Source organism: Neolamprologus brichardi, chromosome 8, assembly GCF_056152115.1.
Source record: "Neolamprologus brichardi isolate AB-2024 chromosome 8, ASM5615211v1, whole genome shotgun sequence".
NCBI lineage: Eukaryota > Metazoa > Chordata > Actinopteri > Cichliformes > Cichlidae > Neolamprologus > Neolamprologus brichardi.
Window position 1 is genome coordinate 8,649,290 of NC_142111.1, and position 11,621 is coordinate 8,660,910.

An 11,621-nucleotide genomic window follows, 5' to 3' on the forward strand; every position below is an offset into this window, starting at 1 on the left:
CTATATCTGTAAAAATAACGAATAACATTCATATGAGACATTTTTCTCCCTAATGAGTAGCTGCTTCAGCTTCTGATACTACTTCTTTAAAGTTGTTTACCGTTACAAGTTAAATGAACGATTTGTTTTTGTAGTTGAGGTTTGTAGTGTTGTTGCTTTTGCGCTCACGACCACTTTTTGAAATCAAATATTAATCGATTTCTTTGCCTTTTCCTTGACGTCACGATTTCCGTGCGGTCTCCTTTAAGGTTGCCACGGGTTACCGGCTCACATGTCAGAACGAGGAGAATTGACGTCAGTGACGGCTGTTGATTGGTTCTCAGCCGTATCCGGTGGGGCAGCGGTCCAGGGCTCGGGGAAAAAAATCGAAAAGAGGAGGAAGATCTGGTAACGGTGCGCTTTGAGAAATATCTTACATTCCGAGTCACCGTTTAAAGGCTCGGCAGGATTTTACCGTTTCTTGTGAGTACTCGTGTTGTTTTGGTTCGCGGAACATATGACCTCTGTATAGGTGAAATTTGTTTCCTCCGTCTCTCGTTTGTTTATGCTAGAACTCAAGATGGCGTCATTGGAGGAGCGCTTTCCCTTTGCACGGAGCTAGCGAGCTAGGCATCAAACCTGACATACATAAACTAGGCCGAAGGTAGTTTAGCAAACCTCTGATACGCGTGTTGCTCATTTGAGGGGTTTTCTGCTGCTTCTTCATATGTCGGGTTGCTTGTTTTATTAGCATTAATCTGCTCGTGTAAGTTACTTGACTGCAGCCGTCAGCTTTCTCGTGAAGCCTTCCTGACCTAGACAGTGTTACAGACAGGGCATCTGCTTCATATTTACTCTAACGGTGGTAGTATTTCACTACTTTTTAAACCATTAAATGCGTTATTACAATCCATCATCAACTATGCTCATTTGTCTGCTGTTTAGCAAGGTCATTGTGCCTCGCTGTTGTTTTGTTTAATTGCATAGTTAGTTTTAGGCGATGCTGCAGGATAGTAGCTGATTCAAAGAATCAACATTTAAATATAAATGTAACTATTTTAAGACATTTCAAATAAAGTAAGACTTTCTTATTGCATAAGACAGGAGAGCTTTCCTAGTAGAGGTTGCCGTAGCTCTTAATTTATACCACCTGGTCCGAAAACAGTATCGTTTACCACATAGTTATTCCTGTGCTGGGTTTAGATTAAAGCAAGCCTGCCAAGTTTCCACCACAAGCGTAGTTAGTTGTGCATAACGGCTGTGCGAGCTTCATCTTTGATAACATGGCTAGTAATCTCCCCTGGGCCTTGTCAGATTAGAAATTATCCGAATCCTATTATACTGATGCACATGCACGATACACTTGCAGGCACAGAATAGATTGTACTCTCACTCCGCAGGACTTGTTTACTCATTTACCCTTCTAAATGGCAGACATGGGTTACATCAGGACTTTAGAGGCCTTCCTGATTTAGACTACATAGCCAGATCAAGCTCAGAGCTGTCTGAAGAAACTTATATCACAGAGGCTGATCAGATGATCTAAGGAGCTGTCAGGCTATTTTGCTCAGCACCAGTATTGTGGCGTCAAATGTTGAAACCTCAATCATGTGCGCTTGCTTTTGGCCTGTTTTACATTTCACCATTCGTCTAAATTTAGGCCTTGTCTATGATAATGTTTCAGCCTTAGCCAGCTGCTCTATCATTGATAGAGGGCTTAATTCAGTCTGGGGGGAAAGAAAACTTGAACTGTTTTGTGTAAATAAAACCAAGAAAAACGGTGTGCTTGTTTTAGTTTTGTCGTGTCTGCCTGTGTGTGATCACATCATATGACCAGTTTTCGCTCCAGACAATTAGGAGCACTCGGGCTCCATAGTGACAAAAACAACATGCTGTGCTTTCTCACTCCGGCACCATTTTTCTCACATTCTCACATTTTTCTGTGTGTCCAGTTCACATTGAGTCGCTCAGGCTCTTTTACCCCGTGTCACTCTCTGTCCTCAGTGTTGTGCGCTGATGATCTGACACCATGCTTCTTTTCCTTTCCTCTCAGCACAAAGGTTAGAGGTCACAGAGCAGGGTTGCGGCTGTCGTCATGGCATCTGGAAGTACGAGCAGCGAGGAGGAGCGGAGCCTGAGGGAGTGTGAGCAGTACGTGCAGAAACACAACATTCAACAGCTGCTGAAGGACTGCATTGTCCAGCTGTGCACCTCCAGGCCAGATAGGCCCATGGCTTTCCTCAGGGAGTACTTCGAGAGGCTGGAGAAGGTTTGTGTGCTAATGTATGTTTGTGTCTTGGACAAATGCAAGCCATTTGTCAGTGAAGGGTGGGCATCTTATACCCTTGTATTGGACTGTACTACTGCCAGTTACTGTAACCTACCTTCTGATTTGTGTCACTTACAGTGACGCCAAAATTCATAGCACTTTAAAGCAGAATGATTATCTTTTGGTCCAGCAGGCTGACAGCACCTAACCTCCCACATTGACCTTTTTCTATTTACAGTTGGTTCTTGATTTTTAATTTTTTCAGCATGCAATGGGGGAAAACAGACAAGCCCTATATTATACCTTTTCCCCCTTTCTTTTATTTCTTTCTTTTTTTCAAAACACATCTTGTGGAAAAATATTTAGACCCACCAAATGTGCATGCACACTTGGAGAGCAGACTTCCAGAAAACTCTTGAGAAGTGGATGCTATAGTTTACTCTAAATATTAGTAAAATATTGCCAGCCAGAGTCAGCAATAGCTCATATGAAGGAACAGCGAATAAGTAAAACAATTAATTAGTAGTCTGGTTACTGTCAGATCTTTTGTAGATTTTTATGTTCCAGAGACAGGAAAATGAAATAATACCTTAGCTACTATTTTGTTTATCATATATTATTATTTTCTTCAACTGTAGTCATGATCATACATAGATGGACAGTTTCACAGTTTTTTCTTCTTCAGGTTTGCAGTTATTTACATTCAACATTCAGAACATTTGAGGCTTTCATCCATCTTTTTATCTATTTTCTTTCGCTTATCCAATTCACCATGGCAGTGTGGCTGTGGACTATTTCAGCTGCCACAGGGTGGGAGGCAGCGTGTACCCTGGACAGGTCGCCAGTCTGTCACATGAGGCTTTTGTCAATATTGAATTATAAAAGGTTAAAAAGTAATCGGACGCTTGGCTCCAAAGTGTTTCTTGAGCCATGCCATTTCATTGTATTCATTGCTGAAAAGAGCTCAGGAGTAGCTCAGAGGTGATTTAGAGATGATTTATTTGACTTAGAATAAGTTTAATTGTCTTGGCAATATGAAGAGTAACAAAATAACGATAGCAGAAGAAGATAATAATGATGAATCAAAATAAAAACATTACAAATATCTGGTTTGCCAAATGCAAATAAACTATTAGATCTAAAAGAGAAACTGTTGATGTAATTTGCATGGGAAAGACGACTCTTTTTAGTTTATTTTGTTCAAATAACCCCATGGCTAGTCTAGATTTCTGTCCAGCACATGATTAAAATAAGACCAGACAACACAATTTCATAAAATAGTTACAATATTAATTACTTTTGTTTGTTTTCTAAACTCAATTTGTTTGTCCTTTTTTTTGTGTGTTTCTATACACTAGGGGCCTCAGTTTTGGGCAATACAAATACTTAGTGTTTGTTATAAAAAGAATGTGGTTTCATGAATTCCTTCTGAAGAGTCTCAGCAGCATGCATGGTGCAAACAGGAAACATACTTCCTATTGAAATGCATATGTTTCAAAGTTGTACTGCCTGTAACAAAAAACATGAAAAATCTTGTTACGTACACATGAACAACTGGATAATGGGCTGCACCAGAACCTCTCAGGATTTATAAAAATTTTCAGACCCAGTGAAATCATCACAACATAAAGGCTACAGTCCAGCTTACAAAAACAAAAGGGCGAGAGTGGAACTCATAGATTTCACAATGTTATATGGAGTGATGAAGCAAAAATCGACCTCAGAACGATGGGAAGGGGAAAGTGTGGCTTGTGCACATGTGACTGCCAGTGGAACTGGGACAATAAAACGTATTGATCATTTCACTGCTCATAGAAACAACAGGATGAGTGTAGGGGTACACAGTGGCTTTTTGTGTGCTCAGATTCAACCAAATGCAACAAACTGATTTCACCTCATGTGAACTGCAGTCCAAATAAATTGCATATAAATCAAAAGTGTAGTGTCTGCAATAGAGGAACACACCCATCTGATGCATGCTGGAGGAAAACATTACCATGAGTCCTGAGTGTAGGATGCGTTGCTTTCTATCATACAATTAGTTGTGACTGTATAAATCTTGTTTCCCTGACTGACTCAGTCCTGTCCCTCCTATTTAGGAGGAGGCCAAGCAGATTCAGAACCAGCAGAAGGCCAGCAGTTCCCGTTCAGACTCTCGTGATGAAGAGGTGTCTCCGCCCATGAACCCCGTGGTAAAGGGCCGCCGGCGGAGAGGCGCCTTCAGCGCAGAGGTTTACACAGAGGAGGATGCCGCCTCATATGTCAGAAAGGTAAATGCATACAGCAGATACGACGCTATGGCACATATGATTTATATTTTGCCAGCATCCTGACATCTGCTTTCTTTTTGATTCCTAAGGTCATTCCAAAAGACTACAAAACAATGGCTGCCTTGGCCAAAGCTATTGAAAAGAATGTTCTCTTCTCACACCTGGATGACAATGAGCGGAGGTACCAGACTTAATATTTTTTATAATTTTAAAAAAGTATATTCGTGGGGATGATTTGGATGACTGGCTAACCTCTCTGTTTCTTTTCTTTATTTAGTGACATATTTGATGCAATGTTTCCAGTCACCTACATTGCTGGGGAAACAGTTATTCTGCAGGGTACGATTACAGCTTGTCAGCATTGATCATAAAAAAGCATTAACCAGAATCATAGCACGGCTTTCTGTCATGCTAACTGACTCGGCTTTATGCCCTCAGGTGACGAAGGTGACAATTTCTACGTCATCGACCAAGGAGAGATGGATGTGAGTGTTTGGATTGTCAAGTAGCTCTGTTAAATGACTCATTTAAAATCACATTTAACATTTGCAAGTATTTATTTTGGTTTATCCCTTTTCCAATCCGGTAGGTGTATGTGAACAATGAATGGGTGACCAGCATAGGGGAAGGTGGCAGCTTTGGAGAGCTGGCACTGATCTACGGCACCCCAAGAGCGGCTACTGTCAGAGCCAAGACCAACGTTAAACTGTGGGGCATCGACAGAGACAGCTACAGGAGAATACTTATGGTGAGGAGATGTGCGGCTGCGTCATTCATGCAGACCAGCGTTTCTAAAGCTTGAAGTTGAAATGTTTTTGATCTATTCTCGTACTGTAGATTCACTGTTTGCTCTTTTTTTCTTTTGCTGTTGTATTGAGCTAATTTCTTCTTATAGGTGTGCCATCGTTCTCATGTTCACACTTCTAATCCACCAGCATATTCTTGACGCTATGTTTGTTTGTTTGTTTGTTTGTTTTTCTTTTTAAGCATTTACACTTTTAAAAAATGTCCTTCTCTTTTAGGGAAGCACTTTGAGAAAGAGGAAGATGTATGAGGAATTCCTCAGAAAAGTCTCCATTTTAGGTGGGTTATTTGTTTTTAAATTAACCATATCAGAAATTAAAGCAGAGGAAGGGAAGCACATTACCTGTGTCTGTTGCTGAGATTAAAATGACCTGAAAAGAACTTTAAAAATATCTCACTTTTAAAAGAAAAAAAAAAACAAGTTCAGAAGATTTTTTTTGGTTTGTTTTTTATTCTGTCATCATTATGTCTCATTATTAAACTTTGCTCTGCTCTCCTTCCTCAGAGTCGCTTGACAAATGGGAGCGTCTGACAGTCGCTGATGCCTTGGAGCCTGTCCAGTTTGAGGATGGACAAAAGATTGTTGTGCAAGGAGAGCCTGGAGATGAGTTCTTCATCATCTTAGAGGTATCCACTTGATTCATTAGTCTCCTTTTACGCACATTGAAGGTCCCGCGTTGTACTGCTTTATGACATATTAGTATTAGTCTCACTTGTCTCCAGAATATTTCACGTTTCAAAGCGTTATTTTGTTTTTTGAGCCACACGTTTGTATATCTGTGGTTTGGCGCTCATTCAGTTCAGTGAGGTCAGAGTGCACGGCTGCTGACACTCATGCACGAGACACTCTGTGGCTTCTTTCTTTGTGTGTGGATATTTCACTTTTGAATAGAACTAAATTCTCAGCACAGTGTTTGTGAATGCAGAGTTTGTTCGACTACCTCGCAGCTATAAAAATCTCAATTTCAGCAGTGCAGTGCATTACTATGTTAGCAGTTTCCCCTTGTAGTTAGTGTCTTTAAACTCAATATTTTCTGATCACAATGTTTTCTGGAAACAGATAAATATGTACATGAGTGTGAAGTGCAGGACAGGAGAAGACACACTCAGCTGGATTTCTGTTCAGCATTTGAATGTAACGGAAACACGTAAAATGACATGAACACGCACGTCTCTACTTCTCTGTTGGTTATGAATCAGCCCTTTTTCTACACTTTGTGGTTGTCTCTCATCGTTATGTTGCCCACAGACCTCTGAACTGTGTGCGTACTAATTAGGTCACATGAGCCCTCCCTAGGAAACAACAGGATTTCCTTTTCCTATGGTGACATGATTGGCTAATGTAATTCACTGAGCTTTCAGTTCTTAAGGTGACAGGAATACATGAAAGTGTTAGTTTGGTTAGTTGTGGGCTGTATTTTCAACGCTTTGCTTGGTGTCACGCAGACCTTTTTCATATTTTCTTTATTTTAAGCAACCAGATTCCAGAAATGACCCAAACTAACTTTGGCAAACACTGGCTTCCTGTGCAGCTCTGATGTTTAACAGCTTTTAGTGCGATACACAATAATTGTGCTCATATCCTAAAGTCACACAAACAAACTTCAGCAGCTTTGTGTTCAGCAGTGTTAAATTACTGCTTTCTTTTTCATCAAAGTCTGACGGCTTTAAGAGAGATGGAGGCTTCAGTTCCTCTTCAGAAAGAGCTGTGTGACAGCAGCGTACGCCCAGACAACACTTTAAATATATCCAGCAGTTGAAATCCTTTTTTCTTTTTTCTGTTTTTTTTGGCCAAAGTATGTCTTGCTGCTGGTAGTGCACACCAGTATGTTTAGCATCAGTGCTAGCAGCATGCCAGCAGGGAGAGGGTAGGGTCATAGGTGAATCTTTGCTCAGCTTCCTTTGGTTACCTGGTTTCTATATCTTGTAATGCTGGCAGCAAGCAACATTTTACATTTCTGTAAATGTAAATGGCTACTTTATCAAACATTTGTCAATGACTTGAATGACCTTGTCTGCTCCTGCTTTTCTGCCATATTTACATAAACTAATGAGCCGCACAAAGCTACAAAATGACATAAATATGACTAATTTTAAACTGAATCATGCAAAGCTGCTCTATGAATAAATATAAGTGGCTGGAACAATATCTCCCCTTTAGTGCTTACAGTTGTTGACCTGTGTTTCCACACACTCCCCCTTGTGGTCATGTATGTGATTGACAGATGACCGGTCTCTGTTAGTGTCAGAAAGTTAATTCACAGGAAAAAATGGAATAATCCCATACTATGGAATATTTCAGTTCCAGCTTAGTTTTTCTTTATCTGCGTTATTCCAACATGGACATCTTTAGCTTTAAGTTTGTTATGAAGTTGTTACAACTTTTTTGTTTTTTCTTTACTGTAGTTTTTATAAAAATGTACCACTGAACAAAATAAGCATTGTTTTAAACAACTAAAACACTCATTAGTCGCAGTCTTGATTCATCAATGTACTAAAAGCACTTTTATGATAATAAGCTGATGTTTGTGTGTTTTTCAGGGCTCTGCGGCTGTGCTGCAGCGTCGCTCAGAGAATGAGGAGTTTGTGGAAGTTGGGAGATTAGGACCATCAGACTACTTTGGTAAGAACTAAAGTGTTACACAGGAGTCTTTTACATATATATGCATGTATGTAAGTATGTGTCATGCCATTAACTCAGTAGTTTTTTATTTTAAATAACAAAAAAAGATAGGGAGCATTAAAAATGGTGGAAAAACAGATCTTTGTGACTATGACCAACACTATATTTCTGTATACATGTCTCTGTGTGTGACACTGAAGGATGTTTTCATGTATTTTGAATTTTAAGTCTGTGACACTTGTTTTTTTTTTTTCCCCAGGTGAGATTGCTCTGCTGATGAACCGCCCCCGCGCCGCCACCGTGGTTGCCCGCGGCCCCCTGAAGTGCGTCAAGCTCGATCGGCCTCGCTTCGAGCGTGTCCTGGGTCCCTGCTCAGACATCCTCAAACGCAACATCCAACAGTACAACAGCTTTGTGTCGCTGTCTGTCTGAGGGAGCGTTTCTCCTCACACTCACTTCTCCGCCCCCGCCGCACCCTCTCCACCTCTTCTTCTCTCCTTTCAGACCCAGGGGTCCACCAGTGCTTTTCTTTTTTTGTTAGGTTTTTTTTTTGCTTTCTGTCACTTTCTTCTGATTTCAGTTCCCCCATTCCCACTCTTAATTTCACACACAAATCATTTTATTGTTCCCACCGGTCACGCTGCTGTGACTGTTTTTTGTTTTTGTTTTTTTTTAGCCATTCACCAGCGCTTGTACCAGCTGCTGTACGCTACCTTGTAGGCACAGTTACACCACATGTAACTTATGTTATATATGTATCTGCTGATTAAGCTTCTTTTTTTCGATACGAAGCGGGAGATCTGAAAGGTTCTCAGACTGATGAGACAGACAATCAGACTTTACATTGCGCTTTCAGTAAAATTATTATTATTTTTGTTGCAGACTGAAGTGAAGAAAAGTTTCCTTTGTTGTCGGGTTTTTTTTGTTTTTGTTTTTTTGGGTTTTTTGGGTTTTTTTGGACATCAATTAGCTTGACTACACACACAGAGAGAGCAGAACCGAGAAACTGTAGAGGGCGTGAAGATCTAATGCTCGACTTTGGTTACCGTTTGATTGGTACGACGAGAAAACAATGTCTCTTTTAGTTCGAGAGAGCTTGTACAACAAATATTTTTTATTGTGCAGCTACCAGGCTCGTGCCAAATGTTGATTACTGTCATTCAATGCAAAGATGCATAGCCGTGGGAATGCAATGCGTGCTCTGTTCCAAACAGGAAGTAGTTATCACCCTGTAGTCATCTTAATCAATAGGACGACCATACAAGAACTGCCTTGACTACTCTGAGGAAAATAAATAAATAAATAAAAAGAAAGGAAGACAAAAAAAAAAAGAGTATTAAGTGTATTTCAGTATTCAGTTTCTTTAGTATATACCAAATAACTTGGTCACTCTTCTGCTATGGTTTGTAATCAAAATGTTATAGTATAGTTAAAATGATCCTAGTTATATTATTATCATTGACTAAATGATAAACTTATGGTTTGGAGTGATGGTGATTGTTTAAAAAAAAAATATGTTGAACTTTGTCTTTTTGTAAACACTTATTTTTCCATAAATTCTATTTTAGGTGTCCAGTGCCACAAAGTAAAAATAAATGCTTCTTCTTGTCAACTGATGAAACAGTATGTAATTGTATTGTGTAAAATGTCATGGGTAAAAACTTTTTAAAATAGATCAAAGGGATAATTAAAGGTTTATCGAAGCGGGGAGTACAAAGCGGTTTTAAAGGATTTTTCAGGACATCTGAAGTATTTCTGTTTCACAGCTCGGTACGGGCGAGTTGACAGGCAGAGCGAGCGGATATTTATTTAAAACTAGTGTCATTGCTTATTGCCTATTTGAAAAGGTGGCTGTCTTTTCATCAGAGTAGCTTGTGACCTGTTCTCTATGCTTACCTGGCATGATGTTTTAGGCATCCAGTGATCTGGTATGAATGGAAGTGTGTATTTAAAAAAAAAAAAAGAAAAAAAGAAAAAGAAAGGAAAAAAAAGTCCTGCAGATGCAGGAACCCTGTCGAATATTTGGTTTGTTACTCCTTAGCTGAACTGCTTCACAACTATTTAGATGCCATAATAAAATGAAATATTTCTTTTAAAAAACAAACAAACAAATGGACAAAAAAAAAAAAAACCTTTACCAAATCACATGATGTTGACTTCTGGATTCTACGCTTAACTCTACATTCCTGCATCACTGTCTGTTAACAGAGATGACCTGTAATCATGTTTCTTTTGGTTCTCATTCAGAGCGTTTGTACTCGCTTACAGCTGAGATGTGTGTTTGGTTTTATGTGCCGATTGCAGGGTAGTCAGGTTGGTGAGAAGACCTCATGGATGTGAGTGTATGTTTCTTCACGCTTAAATCTGATCATCATGCCCCTAACCCTCAGGTTAAACCTTGCGGATGTGGCTTACCTGTGGATTTGTGTCCACTGACAACACATCTGGGAAATGGCTCCGTTAGGGGTGAGGGTTTCACCTTTCTGTCAGAATATTGTTTTCGTGTAAATAGCTGCATCATTGGTTTGAGTCCAAAACGTTTTTAGCCACACTGCAGTCGTCCCAGTTTGCCTTAGCTTACCTAACCTGGGCTTACAGTAGAAGTCAGTCACTCCTGCTAGCCCGACCTTCAGTGAGTTTGTTAGGCCTGCAGCACAGATAGCTGCAGATTATAAGAGGACCATTCTTTTTCTATTCTGTCCTGTATTTAGTTTGACCTCCTGTATGTGCAAAGATGTTTATCCTTTTGGTATAGATTGTTCCAGATGGCAGTTTAAGCAATAAAATAGTAAAAAAGAAACTCTGCTTTGTCTCAGACTTCTTCCTTTGTAGACTTGCAATACTGTGCAGGGTTCTTCATTAGACATTGGCTGCTTGATCACTCATTTCCAGTCCAGTCCTCATACCTGACCATTTTCAGAAGAGTAGTTTTGTTTAAGCCACTTAACATGGACCTGTGAATCATTGAAACTAAAAGGATTGACCAGTGTCGTGTCTACACAACATAACAGATAACTTAAAATCTTGTAGATTGTGGGCATTTTGTTACGAGCAGCCTGTTTTTGTTTGTTTTTAATCTGTTCTCATTTCTTTAGTTCACTGAATGAAAAATGTCCAAGATAAAACACAGTTTGACAGGTGTACAATAGTATTTTTGCACCAACAAGCTGAGCTTTTACCCAGAAACTTGCTATATCTCAGCATGGTGTCAAATGTGTTTAAAACATTGAGGAAACTCGACAAATGGAGGACAGAAGAAGGCATTGCTGACTCAAAAGCTATCTACGGCAGATGAACAGTATCTGAATGTCACGTGTCCTAATAAGAAATAGGAAGAAAAATATGTATCTCATACTGTTCACTGAAGGCTCATCAGAAATGGTCTCAGTGGAAGTGTGGCTGTCAAGAAGGTGTTCTTAAGAAAGAGAAAAAGCTGAGGAGAGAGGTACTACAGTGAGTGTCTACAGCCATCGCAGTGGAGGCTGTCATGGTTTGTGGCTGCATTTTCAGCCAGTGGTGTGGGAGATCCTGTCCAAACTGATGGAATTATGACCTTAGAAAAGTACTGTCAGATTTTGATCCACCATTCAATATCACCTGGAAAGAATCTGATAGCCAGTGGTTTAATTTTTAAACATACGATGCTGGGAAAACGTACCAAACACACAGTGCAACA

At 39.8% G+C, this 11,621-nt stretch overlaps 1 protein-coding gene across 2 annotated transcripts; it reads left to right on the forward strand.

The window, feature by feature from the left end:
* Positions 1-313: 313 nt before the first annotated feature.
* Positions 314-10,745, forward strand: LOC102795020 (cAMP-dependent protein kinase type I-alpha regulatory subunit). 2 transcript variants are annotated; one of them, XM_006800977.3, is made up of 11 exons: positions 314-462; positions 2,033-2,248; positions 4,348-4,518; positions 4,608-4,699; positions 4,796-4,857; positions 4,957-5,003; positions 5,108-5,266; positions 5,541-5,601; positions 5,828-5,949; positions 7,864-7,945; positions 8,205-10,745. In XM_006800977.3, the coding sequence occupies exons 2-11, from the start codon at positions 2,075-2,077 to the stop codon at positions 8,375-8,377; spliced, it is 1,143 nt and encodes a 380-aa protein (XP_006801040.1). In that variant the 5' UTR covers positions 314-462; positions 2,033-2,074; the 3' UTR covers positions 8,378-10,745. The 2 variants fall into 2 exon arrangements, with proteins under 2 accessions (XP_006801040.1, XP_006801041.1); XM_006800978.2 differs by having other exon boundaries at positions 314-393.
* The last annotated feature ends 876 nt before the right edge of the window (positions 10,746-11,621 follow it).

Coding starts and splice junctions, on each gene's coding strand:
- LOC102795020 (XM_006800977.3), top strand. CDS start 2,075: ATGGCATCTGGAAGTACGAGCAGCGAGGAGGAGCGGAGCCTGAGGGAG. Junction 5,602..5,827: donor CAGAAAAGTCTCCATTTTAG/GTGGGTTATTTG, acceptor CTCCTTCCTCAG/AGTCGCTTGACAAATGGGAG. Junction 7,946..8,204: donor AGGACCATCAGACTACTTTG/GTAAGAACTAAA, acceptor TTTTTTCCCCAG/GTGAGATTGCTCTGCTGATG.